The sequence below is a fragment of the Pseudoliparis swirei genome, chromosome 4 (genome assembly GCF_029220125.1).
Source record: "Pseudoliparis swirei isolate HS2019 ecotype Mariana Trench chromosome 4, NWPU_hadal_v1, whole genome shotgun sequence".
NCBI lineage: Eukaryota > Metazoa > Chordata > Actinopteri > Perciformes > Liparidae > Pseudoliparis > Pseudoliparis swirei.
In genome coordinates, this window is record NC_079391.1 from 34,663,148 (window position 1) to 34,683,511 (window position 20,364).

A 20,364-nucleotide genomic window follows, 5' to 3' on the forward strand; every position below is an offset into this window, starting at 1 on the left:
AGGAACCCTCTACCTGTGACAGGAAGCAGCAGGAACCCTCTACCTGTGACAGGAAGCAGCAGGAACCCTCTACATGTGACAGGAAGCAGCAGGAACCCTCTACCTGTGACAGGAAGCAGCAGGAACCCTCTACCTGTCTGACAGGAAGCAGCAGGAACCCTCTACCTGTGACAGGAAGCAGCAGGAACCCTCTACCTGTCTGACAGGAACCCTCTACCTGTGACAGGAAGCAGCAGGAACCCTCTACCTGTGACAGGAAGCAGCAGGAACCCTCTACATGTGACAGGAAGCAGCAGGAACCCTCTACCTGTGACAGGAAGCAGCAGGAACCCTCTACATGTGACAGGAAGCAGCAGGAACCCTCTACCTGTCTGACAGGAAGCAGCAGGAACCCTCTACCTGTCTGACAGGAAGCAGCAGGAACCCTCTACCTGTGACAGGAAGCAGCAGGAACCCTCTACATGTGACAGGAAGCAGCAGGAACCCTCTACCTGTGACAGGAAGCAGCAGGAACCCTCTACCTGTCTGACAGGAAGCAGCAGGAACCCTCTACCTGTCTGACAGGAAGCAGCAGGAACCCTCTACATGTGACAGGAAGCAGCAGGAACCCTCTACATGTGACAGGAAGCAGCATCATGACTTTAGCAGGTCAGCTTCAGCTTTGAGTTAAATGTAGTTCGTTCCTAGATGTTCCCGATCTGTCACTCACTTCTTCTCTCTCTTTTTAATAATCCAGCCTACAGAGAGAAGATGCGAGAGCTCCCCCTGGTGTCTCTCTTCTGCTCCTGCATCCTCCCCCAACCCAGAGACCACAAGAAGGAAGGTCAGCCTCTCTTTATGAGTCACTACGTTCAAGATCACTTAGTTCCCTCTGATCTTCATCACTTAGTTCCCTCTGATCTTCATCACTTAGTTCCCGCTGATGTTCATCACTTAGTTCCCTCTGATGTTCATCACTTAGTTCCCTCTGATGTTCATCACTTAGTTCCCTCTGATCTGTTTAGTCTTTAGTTCCAGCCTTCATCACTTAGTTCCCTCTGATGTTCATCACTTAGTTCCCTCTGATCTTCATCACTTAGTTCCCGCTGATGTTCATCACTTAGTTCCCTCTGACCTTCATCACTTAGTTCCCTCTGACCTTCATCACTTAGTTCCCTCTGACGTTCATCACTTAGTTCCCTCTGGCCTTCATCACTTAGTTCCCTCTGATCTTCATCACTTAGTTCCCTCTGATCTTCATCACTTAGTTCCCTCTGACCTTCATCACTTAGTTCCCTCTGATGTTCATCACTTAGTTCCCTCTGATCTTCATCACTTAGTTCCCTCTGATGTTCATCACTTAGTTCCCTCTGATGTTCATCATTTAGTTCCCTCTGATGTTCATCACTTAGTTCCCTCTGATGTTCATCACTTAGTTCCCTCTGACCTTCATCACTTAGTTCCCTTTGATGTTCATCACTTAGTTCCCTCTGATGTTCATCACTTAGTTCCCTCTGACGTTCATCACTTAGTTCCCTCTGATGTTCATCACTTAGTTCCCTCTGACCTTCATCACTTAGTTCCCCCTGACCTTCATCACTTAGTTCCCTCTGACCTTCATCACTTAGTTCCCTCTGATCTTCATCACTTAGTTCCCTCTGATCTTCATCACTTAGTTCCCTCTGACCTTCATCACTTAGTTCCCTCTGATGTTCATCACTTAGTTCCCTCTGATCTTCATCACTTAGTTCCCTCTGATGTTCATCACTTAGTTCCCTCTGATGTTCATCACTTAGTTCCCTCTGATGTTCATCACTTAGTTCCCTCTGACCTTCATCACTTAGTTCCCTTTGATGTTCATCACTTAGTTCCCTCTGATGTTCATCACTTAGTTCCCTCTGACGTTCATCACTTAGTTCCCTCTGATGTTCATCACTTAGTTCCCTCTGATGTTCATCAGTTAGTTCGGTCTGACCTTCATCACTTAGTTCCCTCTGATGTTCATCACTTAGTTCCCTCTGATGTTCATCACTTAGTTCCCTCTGACCTTCATCACTTAGTTCCCTCTGATGTTCATCACTTAGTTCCCTCTGATGTTCATCACTTAGTTCCCTCTGACCTTCATCACTTAGTTCCCTCTGACCTTCATCACTTAGTTCCCTCTGATGTTCATCACTTAGTTCCCTCTGATGTTCATCACTTAGTTCCCTCTGACCTTCATCACTTAGTTCCCTCTGATGTTCATCACTTAGTTCCCTCTGATGTTCATCACTTAGTTCCCTCTGACGTTCATCACTTAGTTCCCTCTGACCTTCATCACTTAGTTCCCTCTGACCTTCATCACTTAGTTCCCTCTGACGTTCATCACTTAGTTCCCTCTGACCTTCATCACTTAGTTACCTCTGATGTTCATCACTTAGTTCCCTCTGACCTTCATCACTTAGTTCCCTCTGATGTTCATCACTTAGTTCCCTCTGACCTTCATCACTTAGTTCCCTCTGATGTTCATCACTTAGTTCCCTCTGACCTTCATCACTTAGTTCCCTCTGATGTTCATCACTTAGTTCCCTCTGACCTTCATCACTTAGTTCCCTCTGATGTTCATCACTTAGTTCCCTCTGACCTTCATGCTCGTGGTCTCGTGGTTCCCTCAGCCGGCGTGGTGGACCTGAAGCTCTGCAGCATCCGGGACATGGAGGTGATCGAGCTGAGCAAGCGGGCGAGCGGCCAGGCCTTCGAGGTCATCCTGATGCCGCCCACCTTCGACGGCGGCCCCGAGCTCCGGGCGACCACGCCGCCCCGCCTGAAGCCGTCTCTGGAGGAGATCCAGAAGAAACTGGACGCCGCCCAGGAGAGGAGGAAGGTGCGTGACCACAAACCAATCCTGTGATCGTGTTTGCTCATCGGCACAAAGGCCGAGCGGGTCCTTCATCTTGCAGACGTTGGTCAGGAACGGAACTGGACGGACAAAGTGACGACTCGTGTAAACGCAGGGGCTCCACACTCGTTCCCTGAGGAACCCCACATGCTGTTTCCAGTGTTTCTCCACATTTATGGAGGAACAACATTAAAGTCACAACCCTCCCTTGGAGTCGGGCTCCTGGTTTGAGGGTCTTCTGACGTTTGGGGACACGTCCAGCGTGGTCCAATCAGAAATGATGTGAGCACAGGATATGGCCACAGAGCAGTCAGCAGGCTTCGTTGTGAGGCCTGCGTGTGAAAGTGGTAGAACATGATTCTGTAGTGAAAGCAGAACTCAAACAGGAAGTAGCTCGCTGTAAATCCCCCTCTGTCGCCCCCTAGTGTCAGGAGGCGGAGCTGCTGAAGCACCTGGCCGAGAGAAGGGAGCACGAGCGAGAAGTCGCTCAGAAAGCTCTGACCAAAGAGCGCCAGGAGCACCGCGCCGACGCCGACAAGGAGCAGCGGCAGATGCACCTGAACGCCTCACAGGAGCGACTGGAGGTGAGCACCTCCACGCCGGGCTCCTCCACGCCGGGCTCCTCCACGCCGGGCTCCTCCACGCCGGGCTCCTCCACGCCGGGCTCCTCCACGCCGGGCTCCTCCCCTCGGCTTAACGACTCCGTCTGGATGCTATTTCCTGGGAGTTGATTCCTAAAATGAGTCTGTGTTTGTGTCTTTCAGGACAAGCACAGCGTGGAGGTGAGGAGGAGGAGAGGAGGAGGAGGAGGAGGAGGAGAGGAGGAGGAGAGGAGAGGGAGAGGAGGAGGAGAGGAGGAGGAGGAGGAGGAGGAGGAGGAGGAGGAGGAGGAGGAGGAGGAGGAGGAGGAGGAGGAGGAGAGGAGGAGGAGGAGGAGGAGAGGAGGAGGAGGAGGAGGAGGGAGGAGGAGGAGGAGGAGGAGGAGGAGAGGAGGAGGAGGAGGAGGAGGAGGAGGAGGAGGAGGAGAGGAGAGGAGGAGGAGGAGGAGGAGGAGGAGGAGGAGGAGGAGGAGGAGGAGGAGGAGGAGGAGGAGGAGGAGGAGAGGAGGAGAGGAGGAGGAGGAGGAGGAGGAGAGGAGGAGGAGGAGGAGGAGGAGGAGGAGGAGGAGGAGGAGGAGGAGGAGGAGGAGGAGGAGGAGGAGGAGGAGGAAGGAGGGAGGAGGGAGGGAGGAGGAGGAGGAGGAGGAGGAGGAGGAGGAGGAGGAGGAGGAGGAGGAGGAGGAGAGGAGGAGAGGAGGAGGAGGAGGAGGAGGAGGGAGAGGAGAAGGAGAAGGAGGAGGAGGAGAAGGAGAAGGAGGAGAAGGAGGAGGAGGAGAAGGAGAAGGAGGGAGGAGGAGGAGGAGGAGGAGAGGAGGAGGAGGAGGAGGAGGAGGAGGAGGAGAAGGAGGAGAGGAGGAGGAGAGGAGGAGAGGAGGAGGAGGAGAAGGAGGAGAGGAGGAGGAGGAGAGGAGGAGGAGGAGAAGGAGGAGAGGAGGAGAGGGGGAGGAGAGGAGGAGAGGAGGAGGAGGAGCCGATCTTAGACCAGATATGAAAATAGAGTTGCCATGACGATTATACAGAGGGCTGGTGAAACAACATGAAACTCTGTCGTATGAAGAGATGTCGGCGGTTCTCCTCCTGCTCCTTCACCTCCTCTTCAGCTGTTTGTCCTCTGGGTGTGTGACTCCGCCCCCTTCTGCCTCCAGGTGTCCTGACGGCCTGATCACAACACAAGCTGAACTTTCTCTGGAAGCCGTTTGGAGGCCATCGAGCTGAGGGCGACCCGGCGCCGCTCCGACCCGGAGGCGGACAGGAAGTGACCCTGAAAAGAGCGAGAGAAGAAGAACAAGAGGAGGAGGAGCCTGGCTGCTCTTTGAACCAGGACTCTGTAAACCAGGATTCTGTAAACCAGGACTCTGTAAACCAGAACTCTGTAAACCAGAACTCTTTGAACCAGAACTCTTTGAACCAGAACTCTGTAAACCAGAACTCTTTGAACCAGAACTCTGTAAACCAGAACTCTTTGAACCAGAACTCTTTGAACCAGAACTCTGTAAACCAGAACTCTTTGAACCAGAACTCTGTAAACCAGAACTCTTTGAACCAGAACTCTTTGAACCAGAACTCTTTGAACCAGGACTCTTTGAACCAGAACTCTTTCTAATGAGATGAACTCTCAAAACTTCTGAAGGACGCCACGTAATCATCATCGCCATGCCAACAGTGCCAATGTCTTCATGTGTGTGTGATTGTGTGTGTGATTGTGTGTGTGATTGTGTGTGTGATTGTGTGTGTGTGTGTGATTGTGTGTGTGATTGTGTGTGTGTGTGTGTGATTGTGTGTGTGATTGTGTGTGTGTGTGTGATTGTGTGTGTGTGTCAGTCAGTGCGTTTACATGCAATCGAATTATTGGCTTAGTCGGACTGAAATCTAATGATCCGTTTCATGTAAACACCTTAGTCGGACTGTGCGGTCCGACTTCGGTCCGATGAACACCCTGGATAGCTCGGTCCGATCCAGTTGATAATTCGACTCTCGCGGCATGTAACTCCCTCCTCCCTCCTTCCCTCCCTCCCTCCTTCCCTCCGCCCTCCCTCCCTCCCTCCCATGTCGTGACCCGGAAGTCGAAAGAGACGATAAATTAAATTCTCCGTGTACCTTCGGCGACGGCGTCTTCTCTCCGTTATCAACTCAGCCAACAGCGCCATTTGCATTCGCTGTACTCCTATGAACACCATGGAGGAAGAGCAGAGGGATGGAGCTTCGCCTCGCTCTCTGTTCGCCATCTTTCTCCAAATGTTGTTGTTGGTGGTGGTGAAGAGGTCAAGCGGAAGTGGCTGCATCACCACGAGTTGTAATGAAAACAGCGCCGCCCATCGTATCGGATGTGACTTGCTTTCAAAGGCCAATGATTCACTCACTGCCATGTTGGGATAACAGCAGATCCCCCAAAAGATAGCAGAGTCCGACTAAAGCAAGATTCGAATTATACCATCATGTAAACGCACTGTGTGTGTGTGTGTGTGTGATTGTGTGTGTGTGTAATTGTGTGTGTGTGTGTGTGTGTGTGTGTGATTGTGCACGGATGAAGGAATCAAAGTCTTGTAAGTTGTAAAAAGTTGGACCCAACCAAACAGAACCTGAACCTGGAGGAAAAGTTGGTCCAGAACTGCTTCTAGTCGACCCGAGTCTCTACTAGAGTCTCTACTAGAGTCTCTACTTCTACTAGAGTCTCTACTTCTACCCGAGTCTCTACTAGACCTGTGTGTGTGTGTGTGATGAAGATGATGATGATAAAGATGAAGCTGATGATGATGATGAAGAAGAAGAAGATGATGAAGAAGATGATAATAACGATGAAGATGATGATGATGATGTACAGAAATCACATTCTATTTTAAATTAAAAAATAAAACAACTTTACTTCTTTATTAAAACTTTTTTTATTCAACGCATTCAACCAGAATAAATACATAATCAATAAATACCTCCTGAAATCTTAAATAGTTACTTTAAATCAACTGACATCACAAATAGATTTGATCACACATCCCATAATAAGTTGGAGTCAGTCCAGTTTTCTGTTTGGAGACAAAAAGAAGAAGAAATGTATTTACTAACGATGAAGATTCACTGAGCAGCAGATCAGATTGACCTGAGGATAGTCTGTGCTGTGTGAAATGAAGGAATATATGAATGTGAATAAATGAATGTGAATAAATGAATGTGAATAAATGAATGTGAATAAATGAATATAAATAAATGAATGTGAATAAATGAATGTGAATAAATGAATGTGAATAAATGAATGTGAATAAATGAATATGAATAAATGAATGTGAATAAATGAATATTGGCGGCTGTAGCTCAGAGGGCCGTCCTGCAACCGCAAGGTTGTGGGTTCGATCCCCGCTCTCCCCATTAGTAGCAAGTCAAAGTGTCCTTGAGCAAGGCACTGAACCCCCAGTTGCTTCCCGGGCGCATCACTGCAGCCCACTGCTCCTTAATAACTAAGGATGGGTTAGATGCAGAAAACTAATTTCCCCTTGGCGATTAATAAAAGTGTTTATTGAATGTGAATAAATGAATGTGAATAAATGAATATGAATGAATGTGAATAAATGATGATTATAATGTAACAGCCATGGCGCTTACATCTCTTCATTTAACGTATGAATTAGTAACGAGATGGAAGGCTATTCCTGTATTTCAGGTCTTCTGCTCACCGAGCAGCTGGTCCTGGTCTCTGCTGGTCTTCAGTCTTGACGTCGGACCACGGGTCGGATGCAGGTGCAGCCCACAGCGAGGAGGCGGGACTCCAGCCGGTAGTGGTAGCGGTGCCCCGCCCCTGATCCCGCCCCCGCTGACTTGACCCGGCGCAGCAGCAGCACCTGGTGCATGATGGGTCTGGACTCCAGGCTCAGGTCCTCCAGGCCCTCGGAGTCCAGACAGCCGCGCAGCAAACAGCGGGCCTCCGATAAAACTGGAGGGAACAGGGCGGAGTCATGGGAGACGCTGAGGACGGAGACAGACGAGGGACAAACGGCATGAACATCTCTTTATCTCTGAGGATGGAGACAGACGACATGAACATCTCTATATCTCTGAGGATGGAGACAGACGACATGAACATCTCTTTATCTCTGAGGATGGAGACAGACGACATGAACATCTCTATATCTCTGAGGATGGAGACAGACGACATGAACATCTCTTTATCTCTGAGGAGGGAGACAGACGACATGAAACATCTCTTCTGAGGAGGGAGACAGACGACATGAACATCTCTTTATCTCTGAGGATGGAGACAGACGACATGAACATCTCTTTATCTCTGAGGAGGGAGACAGACGACATGAACATCTCTATATCTCTGAGGATGGAGACAGATGACATGAACATCTCTATATCTCTGAGGATGGAGACAGACGACATGAACATCTCTATATCTCTGAGGATGGAGACAGACGACATGAACATCTCTATATCTGTGAGGATGGAGACAGACGACATGAACATCTCTATATCTCTGAGGAGGGAGACAGACGACATGAACATCTCTATATCTGTGTGGATGGAGACAGACGACATGAACATCTCTATATCTCTGAGGATGGAGACAGACGACATGAACATCTCTATATCTCTGAGGAGGGAGACAGACGACATGAACATCTCTATATCTCTGAGGATGGAGACAGACGACATGAACATCTCTATATCTCTGAGGATGGAGACAGACGACATGAACATCTCTTTATCTCTGAGGATGGAGACAGACGACATGAACATCTCTATATCTGTGAGGATGGAGACAGACGACATGAACATCTCTTTATCTCTGAGGATGGAGACAGATGACATGAACATCTCTATATCTGTGAGGATGGAGACAGACGACATGAACATCTCTATATCTCTGAGGATGGAGACAGACGACATGAACATCTCTTTATCTCTGAGGATGGAGACAGACGACATGAACATCTCTTTATCTCTGAGGAGGGAGACAGACGACATGAACATCTCTATATCTCTGAGGATGGAGACGACATGAACATCTCTATATCTCTGAGGATGGAGACAGATGACATGAACATCTCTTTATCTCTGAGGATGGAGACAGACGACATGAACATCTCTATATCTCTGAGGATGGAGACAGACGACATGAACATCTCTTTATCTCTGAGGATGGAGACAGACGACATGAACATCTCTTTATCTCTGAGGATGGAGACAGACGACATGAACATCTCTTTATCTCTGAGGATGGAGACAGACGACATGAACATCTCTATATCTGTGAGGATGGAGACAGACGACATGAACATCTCTATATCTCTGAGGAGGGAGACAGATGACATGAACATCTCTATATCTCTGAGGATGGAGACAGACGACATGAACATCTCTTTATCTCTGAGGATGGAGACAGACGACATGAACATCTCTATATCTCTGAGGATGGAGACAGACGACATGAACATCTCTATATCTCTGAGGATGGAGACAGATGACATGAACATCTCTATATCTGTGAGGATGGAGACAGACGACATGAACATCTCTATATCTCTGAGGGAGACAGACGACATGAACATCTCTATATCTCTGAGGATGGAGACAGACGACATGAACATCTCTATATCTCTGAGGGAGACAGACGACATGAACATCTCTATATCTCTGAGGATGGAGACAGACGACATGAACATCTCTATATCTCTGATGGAGACAGACGACATGAATATCTCTATATCTCTGAGGATGGAGACAGACGACATGAACATCTCTATATCTCTGAGGAGGGAGACAGACGACATGAACATCTCTATATCTCTGAGGATGGAGACAGACGACATGAACATCTCTTTATCTCTGAGGATGGAGACAGATGACATGAACATCTCTATATCTCTGAAGAGGGAGACAGACGACATGAACATCTCTTTATCTCTGAGGAGGGAGACAGACGACATGAACATCTCTTTATCTCTGAGGATGGAGACAGATGACATGAACATCTCTATATCTCTGAGGATGGAGACAGACGACATGAACATCTCTATATCTGTGAGGAGAGAGACAGACGACATGAACATCTCTATATCTCTGAGGAGGGAGACAGACGACATGAACATCTCTATATCTCTGAGGATGGAGACAGACGACATGAACATCTCTATATCTCTGAGGATGGAGACAGACGACATGAACATCTCTATATCTCTGAGGAGGGAGACAGACGACATGAACATCTCTTTATCTCTGAGGATGGAGACAGACGACATGAACATCTCTATATCTCTGAGGATGGAGACAGACGACATGAACATCTCTATATCTCTGAGGATGGAGACAGACGACATGAACATCTCTATATCTCTGAGGATGGAGACAGACGACATGAACATCTCTATATCTCTGAGGAGGGAGACAGACGACATGAACATCTCTATATCTCTGAGGATGGAGACAGACGACATGAACATCTCTATATCTCTGAGGATGGAGACAGACGACATGAACATCTCTATATCTCTGAGGATGGAGACAGACGACATGAACATCTCTATATCTCTGAGGATGGAGACAGACGACATGAACATCTCTATATCTCTGAGGATGGAGACAGACGACATGAACATCTCTTTATCTCTGAGGATGGAGACAGACGACATGAACATCTCTTTATCTCTGAGGATGGAGACAGACGACATGAACATCTCTTTATCTCTGAGGATGGAGACAGACGACATGAACATCTCTATATCTCTGAGGATGGAGACAGACGACATGAACATCTCTTTATCTCTGAGGATGGAGACAGACGACATGAACATCTCTATATCTCTGAGGAGGGAGACAGACGACATGAACATCTCTTTATCTCTGAGGATGGAGACAGACGACATGAACATCTCTATATCTCTGAGGATGGAGACAGACGACATGAACATCTCTATATCTCTGAGGATGGAGACAGACGACATGAACATCTCTATATCTCTGAGGATGGAGACAGACGACATGAACATCTCTATATCTCTGAGGATGGAGACAGACGACATGAACATCTCTATATCTCTGAGGATGGAGACAGACGACATGAACATCTCTATATCTCTGAGGATGGAGACAGACGACATGAACATCTCTATATCTCTGAGGATGGAGACAGACGACATGAACATCTCTATATCTCTGAGGATGGAGACAGACGACATGAACATCTCTATATCTCTGATGGAGACAGACGACATGAATATCTCTATATCTCTGAGAATGGAGACAGACGACATGAACATCTCTATATCTCTGAGGATGGAGACAGACGACATGAACATCTCTATATCTCTGAGGATGGAGACAGACAACATGAATATCTCTATATCTCTGAGGGAGACAGACGACATGAACATCTCTATATCTCTGATGGAGACAGACGACATGAATATCTCTATATCTCTGAGGATGGAGACAGACGACATGAACATCTCTATATCTCTGAGGAGGGAGACAGACGACATGAACATCTCTATATCTCTGAGGATGGAGACAGACGACATGAACATCTCTTTATCTCTGAGGATGGAGACAGATGACATGAACATCTCTATATCTCTGAGGAGGGAGACAGACGACATGAACATCTCTTTATCTCTGAGGAGGGAGACAGACGACATGAACATCTCTTTATCTCTGAGGATGGAGACAGACGACATGAACATCTCTATATCTCTGAGGATGGAGACAGACGACATGAACATCTCTATATCTCTGAGGAGGGAGACAGACGACATGAACATCTCTATATCTCTGAGGATGGAGACAGACGACATGAACATCTCTATATCTCTGAGGAGGGAGACAGACGACATGAACATCTCTATATCTCTGAGGATGGAGACAGACGACATGAACATCTCTATATCTCTGAGGGGGAGACAGACGACATGAACATCTCTTTATCTCTGAGGATGGAGACAGACGACATGAACATCTCTATATCTCTGAGGAGGGAGACAGACGACATGAACATCTCTATATCTGTGTGGATGGAGACAGACGACATGAACATCTCTATATCTCTGAGGATGGAGACAGACGACATGAACATCTCTATATCTCTGAGGATGGAGACAGACGACATGAACATCTCTTTATCTCTGAGGATGGAGACAGACGACATGAACATCTCTATATCTCTGAGGAGGGAGACAGACGACATGAACATCTCTTTATCTCTGAGGATGGAGACAGACGACATGAACATCTCTATATCTCTGAGGATGGAGACAGACGACATGAACATCTCTATATCTCTGAGGATGGAGACAGACGACATGAACATCTCTTTATCTCTGAGGATGGAGACAGACGACATGAACATCTCTATATCTCTGAGGATGGAGACAGACGACATGAACATCTCTTTATCTCTGAGGATGGAGACAGACGACATGAACATCTCTTTATCTCTGAGGATGGAGACAGACGACATGAACATCTCTATATCTCTGAGGAGGGAGACAGATGACATGAACATCTCTATATCTCTGAGGGAGACAGATGACATGAACATCTCTATATCTCTGAGGATGGAGACAGACGACATGAACATCTCTATATCTCTGAGGAGGGAGACAGACGACATGAACATCTCTATATCTCTGAGGGAGACAGACGACATGAACATCTCTATATCTCTGAGGGAGACAGACGACATGAACATCTCTATATCTCTGAGGATGGAGACAGACGACATGAACATCTCTATATCTCTGAGGATGGAGACAGACGACATGAACATCTCTATATCTCTGAGGATGGAGACAGACGACATGAACATCTCTATATCTCTGAGGATGGAGACAGACGACATGAACATCTCTTTATCTCTGAGGATGGAGACAGACGACATGAACATCTCTATATCTCTGAGGATGGAGACAGACGACATGAACATCTCTATATCTCTGAGGATGGAGACAGACGACATGAACATCTCTATATCTCTGAGGGAGACAGACGACATGAACATCTCTATATCTCTGAGGATGGAGACAGACGACATGAACATCTCTATATCTGTGAGGATGGAGACAGACGACATGAACATCTCTATATCTCTGAGGATGGAGACAGACGACATGAACATCTCTATATCTCTGAGGAGGAGACAGACGACATGAACATCTCTATATCTCTGAGGATGGAGACAGACGACATGAACATCTCTATATCTCTGAGGATGGAGACAGACGACATGAACATCTCTATATCTCTGAGGATGGAGACAGACGACATGAACATCTCTATATCTCTGAGGATGGAGACAGACGACATGAACATCTCTATATCTCTGAGGATGGAGACAGACGACATGAACATCTCTATATCTCTGAGGATGGAGACAGACGACATGAACATCTCTATATCTGTGAGGATGGAGACAGACGACATGAACATCTCTATATCTCTGAGGATGGAGACAGACGACATGAACATCTCTATATCTCTGAGGATGGAGACAGACGACATGAACATCTCTATATCTCTGAGGATGGAGACAGACGACATGAACATCTCTATATCTCTGAGGATGGAGACAGACGACATGAACATCTCTATATCTCTGAGGATGGAGACAGACGACATGAACATCTCTATATCTCTGAGGATGGAGACAGACGACATGAACATCTCTATATCTCTGAGGATGGAGACAGACGACATGAACATCTCTATATCTCTGAGGATGGAGACAGACGACATGAACATCTCTATATCTCTGAGGATGGAGACAGACGACATGAACATCTCTATATCTCTGAGGATGGAGACAGATGACATGAACATCTCTATATCTCTGAGGATGGAGACAGATGACATGAACATCTCTTTATCTCTGAGGATGGAGACAGACGACATGAACATCTCTATATCTCTGAGGGAGACAGACGACATGAACATCTCTATATCTCTGAGGGAGACAGACGACATGAACATCTCTATATCTGTGTGGATGGAGACAGACGACATGAACATCTCTATATCTCTGAGGATGGAGACAGACGACATGAACATCTCTTTATCTCTGAGGAGGGAGACAGACGACATGAACATCTCTATATCTGTGTGGATGGAGACAGACGACATGAACATCTCTATATCTCTGAGGATGGAGACAGACGACATGAACATCTCTTTATCTCTGAGGATGGAGACAGACGACATGAACATCTCTATATCTGTGTGGATGGAGACAGACGACATGAACATCTCTATATCTCTGAGGATGGAGACAGACGACATGAACATCTCTATATCTGTGAGGATGGAGACAGACGACATGAACATCTCTATATCTCTGAGGATGGAGACAGATGACATGAACATCTCTTTATCTCTGAGGATGGAGACAGACGACATGAACATCTCTATATCTCTGAGGATGGAGACAGACGACATGAACATCTCTATATCTCTGAGGAGGGAGACAGACGACATGAACATCTCTTTATCTCTGAGGATGGAGACAGACATGAACATCTCTTTATCTCTGAGGATGGAGACAGACGACATGAACATCTCTTTATCTCTGAGGATGGAGACAGACGACATGAACATCTCTATATCTCTGAGGAGGGAGACAGACGACATGAACATCTCTATATCTCTGAGGAGGGAGACAGACGACATGAACATCTCTTTATCTCTGAGGATGGAGACAGACGACATGAACATCTCTATATCTCTGAGGATGGAGACAGACGACATGAACATCTCTTTATCTCTGAGGATGGAGACAGACGACATGAACATCTCTATATCTCTGAGGAGGGAGACAGACGACATGAACATCTCTTTATCTCTGAGGATGGAGACAGACGACATGAACATCTCTATATCTCTGAGGAGGGAGACAGACGACATGAACATCTCTATATCTGTGAGGATGGAGACAGACGACATGAACATCTCTATATCTCTGAGGATGGAGACAGACGACATGAACATCTCTATATCTCTGAGGAGGGAGACAGACGACATGAACATCTCTTTATCTCTGAGGATGGAGACAGACGACATGAACATCTCTATATCTCTGAGGATGGAGACAGACGACATGAACATCTCTTTATCTCTGAGGATGGAGACAGACGACATGAACATCTCTATATCTCTGAGGAGGGAGACAGATGACATGAACATCTCTATATCTCTGAGGGAGACAGACGACATGAACATCTCTATATCTCTGAGGATGGAGACAGACGACATGAACATCTCTATATCTCTGAGGAGGGAGACAGACGACATGAACATCTCTATATCTCTGAGGGAGACAGACGACATGAACATCTCTATATCTCTGAGGGAGACAGACGACATGAACATCTCTATATCTGTGTGGATGGAGACAGACGACATGAACATCTCTATATCTCTGAGGATGGAGACAGACGACATGAACATCTCTTTATCTCTGAGGATGGAGACAGACGACATGAACATCTCTATATCTCTGAGGATGGAGACAGACGACATGAACATCTCTTTATCTCTGAGGATGGAGACAGACGACATGAACATCTCTTTATCTCTGAGGATGGAGACAGACGACATGAACATCTCTATATCTCTGAGGAGGGAGACAGACGACATGAACATCTCTATATCTCTGAGGAGGGAGACAGACGACATGAACATCTCTATATCTCTGAGGGAGACAGACGACATGAACATCTCTATATCTCTGAGGGAGACAGACAACATGAACATCTCTATATCTCTGAGGATGGAGACAGACGACATGAACATCTCTATATCTCTGAGGATGGAGACAGACGACATGAACATCTCTATATCTCTGAGGATGGAGACAGACGACATGAACATCTCTATATCTCTGAGGATGGAGACAGACGACATGAACATCTCTTTATCTCTGAGGATGGAGACAGACGACATGAACATCTCTATATCTTTGAGGATGGAGACAGACGACATGAACATCTCTTTATCTCTGAGGATGGAGACAGACGACATGAACATCTCTATATCTCTGAGGAGGGAGACAGACGACATGAACATCTCTATATCTCTGAGGATGGAGACAGACGACATGAACATCTCTATATCTGTGAGGATGGAGACAGACGACATGAACATCTCTATATCTCTGAGGAGGGAGACAGACGACATGAACATCTCTATATCTGTGAGGATGGAGACAGACGACATGAACATCTCTATATCTCTGAGGAGGGAGACAGACGACATGAACATCTCTATATCTCTGAGGAGGGAGACAGACGACATGAACATCTCTTTATCTCTGAGGAGGGAGACAGACGACATGAACATCTCTTTATCTCTGAGGATGGAGACAGACGACATGAACATCTCTATATCTCTGAGGATGGAGACAGACGACATGAACATCTCTATATCTCTGAGGATGGAGACAGACGACATGAACATCTCTATATCTCTGAGGATGGAGACAGACGACATGAACATCTCTATATCTCTGAGGATGGAGACAGACGACATGAACATCTCTATATCTCTGAGGATGGAGACAGACGACATGAACATCTCTATATCTCTGAGGATGGAGACAGATGACATGAACATCTCTTTATCTCTGAGGATGGAGACAGACGACATGAACATCTCTATATCTCTGAGGATGGAGACAGACGACATGAACATCTCTTTATCTCTGAGGAGGGAGACAGACGACATGAACATCTCTATATCTGTGTGGATGGAGACAGACGACATGAACATCTCTATATCTCTGAGGATGGAGACAGACGACATGAACATCTCTTTATCTCTGAGGATGGAGACAGACGACATGAACATCTCTATATCTGTGTGGATGGAGACAGACGACATGAACATCTCTATATCTCTGAGGATGGAGACAGACGACATGAACATCTCTATATCTGTGAGGATGGAGACAGACGACATGAACATCTCTATATCTCTGAGGATGGAGACAGATGACATGAACATCTCTATATCTCTGAGGATGGAGACAGACGACATGAACATCTCTTTATCTCTGAGGATGGAGACAGACGACATGAACATCTCTATATCTCTGAGGATGGAGACAGACGACATGAACATCTCTATATCTCTGAGGATGGAGACAGACGACATGAACATCTCTATATCTCTGAGGATGGAGACAGATGACATGAACATCTCTTTATCTCTGAGGATGGAGACAGACGACATGAACATCTCTATATCTCTGAGGGAGACAGACGACATGAACATCTCTATATCTCTGAGGAGGGAGACAGATGACATGAACATCTCTTTATCTCTGAGGATGGAGACAGACGACATGAACATCTCTATATCTCTGAGGATGGAGACAGACGACATGAACATCTCTTTATCTCTGAGGATGGAGACAGACGACATGAACATCTCTATATCTCTGAGGATGGAGACAGACGACATGAACATCTCTATATCTCTGAGGAGGAGACAGACGACATGAACATCTCTTTATCTCTGAGGATGGAGACAGACGACATGAACATCTCTATATCTCTGAGGAGGAGACAGACGACATGAACATCTCTTTATCTCTGAGGATGGAGACAGACGACATGAACATCTCTATATCTCTGAGGATGGAGACAGACGACATGAACATCTCTATATCTCTGAGGATGGAGACAGACGACATGAACATCTCTTTATCTCTGAGGATGGAGACAGACGACATGAACATCTCTATATCTCTGAGGATGGAGACAGACGACATGAACATCTCTATATCTCTGAGGATGGAGACAGACGACATGAACATCTCTATATCTCTGAGGATGGAGACAGACGACATGAACATCTCTATATCTCTGAGGATGGAGACAGACGACATGAACATCTCTATATCTCTGAGGGAGACAGACGACATGAACATCTCTATATCTCTGAGGATGGAGACAGACGACATGAACATCTCTATATCTCTGAGGATGGAGACAGACGACATGAACATCTCTATATCTCTGAGGATGGAGACAGACGACATGAACATCTCTATATCTCTGAGGATGGAGACAGACGACATGAACATCTCTATATCTCTGAGGATGGAGACAGACGACATGAACATCTCTTTATCTCTGTGGATGGAGACAGACGACATGAACATCTCTATATCTCTGTGGATGGAGACAGACGACATGAACATCTCTATATCTCTGAGGATGGAGACAGACGACATGAACATCTCTATATCTCTGAGGATGGAGACAGACGACATGAACATCTCTATATCTCTGAGGATGGAGACAGACGACATGAACATCTCTTTATCTCTGAGGACGGAGACAGACGACATGAACATCTCTATATCTCTGAGGATGGAGACAGACGACATGAACATCTCTATATCTCTGAGGATGGAGACAGACGACATGAACATCTCTATATCTCTGAGGATGGAGACAGACGACATGAACATCTCTATATCTCTGAGGAGGGAGACAGACGACATGAACATCTCTATATCTGTGAGGAGGGAGACAGACGACATGAACATCTCTATATCTGTGTGGATGGAGACAGACGACATGAACATCTCTATATCTCTGAGGAGGGAGACAGATGACATGAACATCTCTATATCTCTGAGGATGGAGACAGACGACATGAACATCTCTTTATCTCTGAGGATGGAGACAGACGACATGAACATCTCTATATCTGTGAGGAGGGAGACAGACGACATGAACATCTCTATATCTGTGTGGATGGAGACAGACGACATGAACATCTCTATATCTCTGTGGATGGAGACAGACGACATGAACATCTCTATATCTCTGAGGAGGGAGACAGATGACATGAACATCTCTATATCTCTGAGGATGGAGACAGACGACATGAACATCTCTTTATCTCTGAGGATGGAGACAGACGACATGAACATCTCTATATCTCTGAGGATGGAGACAGACGACATGAACATCTCTATATCTGTGAGGATGGAGACAGACGACATGAACATCTCTATATCTCTGAGGATGGAGACAGATGACATGAACATCTCTTTATCTCTGAGGATGGAGACAGACGACATGAACATCTCTATATCTGTGAGGATGGAGACAGACGACATGAACATCTCTATATCTCTGAGGATGGAGACAGATGACATGAACATCTCTATATCTCTGAGGATGGAGACAGACGACATGAACATCTCTATATCTCTGAGGATGGAGACAGACGACATGAACATCTCTATATCTCTGAGGATGGAGACAGACGACATGAACATCTCTTTATCTCTGAGGATGGAGACAGACGACATGAACATCTCTATATCTCTGAGGATGGAGACAGACGACATGAACATCTCTTTATCTCTGAGGATGGAGACAGACGACATGAACATCTCTATATCTCTGAGGATGGAGACAGACGACATGAACATCTCTTTATCTCTGAGGATGGAGACAGACGACATGAACATCTCTATATCTCTGAGGATGGAGACAGACGACATGAACATCTCTATATCTCTGAGGATGGAGACAGACGACATGAACATCTCTATATCTCTGAGGAGGGAGACAGACGACATGAACATCTCTTCATCTCTGAGGATGGAGACAGACGACATGAACATCTCTATATCTCTGAGGAGGGAGACAGACGACATGAACATCTCTATATCTGTGAGGATGGAGACAGACGACATGAACATCTCTATATCTCTGAGGATGGAGACAGACGACATGAACATCTCTATATCTCTGAGGATGGAGACAGACGACATGAACATCTCTATATCTCTGAGGATGGAGACAGACGACATGAACATCTCTATATCTCTGAGGATGGAGACAGACGACATGAACATCTCTATATCTCTGAGGATGGAGACAGACGACATGAACATCTCTATATCTCTGAGGATGGAGACAGACGACATGAACATCTCTATATCTCTGAGGATGGAGACAGACGACATGAACATCTCTATATCTCTGAGGATGGAGGCGTGTCCTACTTGTAGGTCCAGGGGGAGACGGAGATGTTCTGCAGAGGTCTGGCATGTCTGGGGGGAACCAACGCGCTGGGGTCCAGCTGCAGGGGGACCGTTTCTACCACCACGCCGTCGGAGGACTTCCTGTGTGTCCTCGCTGAGTGTCTTGATTGGCCGGCTCCTTTTGGCATGGCCACGGCCTTCGTCATCGTCATCATCATCATCATCACCACGCAGGCAGCCTGAGGAAGAGGAAATGAACTTCATGACGTCTTCCTCAGGAAAGTTGGTTCAGTTGTGTTTATGTTATTATTTAAATGACAAGATCAATAAATATGAACATTATTAAAATATGTGAAACCTTTTAATATATGTGTTAAAATCACAGGCAACCAATGTGATTAAAATATGTCAAATATATCAAATATAACATTTGACATGGAGACACATTATTGTTTTAAATATTTAAATGAATAATATTATATAATAATAATAATATAAATAATAATAATAATAATAGTAATAATAATAATAATATAAATAATAATAATAATAGTAATAATAATAATAGTAATAATAATAATAATAATGTAAAAAATAAAAACGTGAACGTGAGCGCTGCTCAGACGTGAAGAGAAGCTCTCACCGAGACTGTGGAGGACCACATGCTGGTTCCTCTTCTTACAGGTGTTAAGGGTCCTCAGGCTCTGCTGGAGGTGGTCTGGTCCGTGTGCTCTGCTGCAGTCAGGTGCGAGCAGCATTTATCCTGTGATGATGTCACCGTGGATCCTCCTCTCAACCACACGGCCGGCGCCGACCCACTTTCAGGCCCACGGCGCTCCGCTCTGCTTCTAGGTCAGGACACGATCAAAGTTTCAGAAGCTTCACAACGTCGTCGGGAGGGAACTTTGTTGGGGAACTTTGTC

The 20,364-nt window shown here is 46.0% G+C and overlaps 2 protein-coding genes across 5 annotated transcripts; one reads left to right on the top strand and one right to left on the bottom strand.

Annotated features, from left to right (window-relative positions):
* Positions 1–577: 577 nt before the first annotated feature.
* Positions 578–6,318, top strand: LOC130192177 (stathmin-4-like). 3 transcript variants are annotated; one of them, XM_056411956.1, is made up of 6 exons: positions 578–648; positions 737–823; positions 2,634–2,842; positions 3,283–3,441; positions 3,622–3,639; positions 4,602–6,318. In XM_056411956.1, exons 1-6 carry the CDS (start codon positions 636–638, stop codon positions 4,608–4,610), a joined length of 495 nt encoding a protein of 164 aa, XP_056267931.1. In that variant the 5' UTR covers positions 578–635; the 3' UTR covers positions 4,611–6,318. The 3 variants fall into 3 exon arrangements, with proteins under 3 accessions (XP_056267931.1, XP_056267932.1, XP_056267929.1); XM_056411957.1 differs by lacking the exon at positions 3,622–3,639; XM_056411954.1 differs by lacking the exons at positions 3,622–3,639; positions 4,602–6,318 and having other exon boundaries at positions 3,283–3,605.
* Positions 6,319–6,387: 69 nt separating this feature from the next.
* Positions 6,388–20,137, bottom strand: il17a/f1 (interleukin 17a/f1). 2 transcript variants are annotated; one of them, XM_056411958.1, is made up of 4 exons: positions 20,085–20,137; positions 19,463–19,680; positions 7,122–7,378; positions 6,388–6,476 (listed from the first exon to the last, which is right to left on the bottom strand). In XM_056411958.1, exons 1-4 carry the CDS (start codon positions 20,103–20,105, stop codon positions 6,439–6,441), a joined length of 534 nt encoding a protein of 177 aa, XP_056267933.1. In that variant the 5' UTR covers positions 20,106–20,137; the 3' UTR covers positions 6,388–6,438. The 2 variants fall into 2 exon arrangements, with proteins under 2 accessions (XP_056267933.1, XP_056267934.1); XM_056411959.1 differs by having other exon boundaries at positions 7,122–7,410.
* Between the last annotated feature and the right edge of the window lie 227 nt (positions 20,138–20,364).

Excerpts from the sequence above, each read along its gene's own strand:
- LOC130192177 (XM_056411954.1), top strand. Across the intron at positions 824-2,633 it reads CAGAGACCACAAGAAGGAAG|CCGGCGTGGTGGACCTGAAG; the intron begins GTCAGCCTCTCT and ends TGGTTCCCTCAG. Across the intron at positions 2,843-3,282 it reads CCGCCCAGGAGAGGAGGAAG|TGTCAGGAGGCGGAGCTGCT; the intron begins GTGCGTGACCAC and ends GTCGCCCCCTAG.
- il17a/f1 (XM_056411958.1), bottom strand. The coding sequence starts at position 20,105 with ATGTGGTCCTCCACAGTCTCG. Across the intron at positions 7,379-19,462 it reads GTCTCCCCCTGGACCTACAA|TTTTATCGGAGGCCCGCTGT; the intron begins GTAGGACACGCC and ends TGTTCCCTCCAG. Across the intron at positions 6,477-7,121 it reads AGACCAGGACCAGCTGCTCG|AAAACTGGACTGACTCCAAC; the intron begins GTGAGCAGAAGA and ends GTCTCCAAACAG.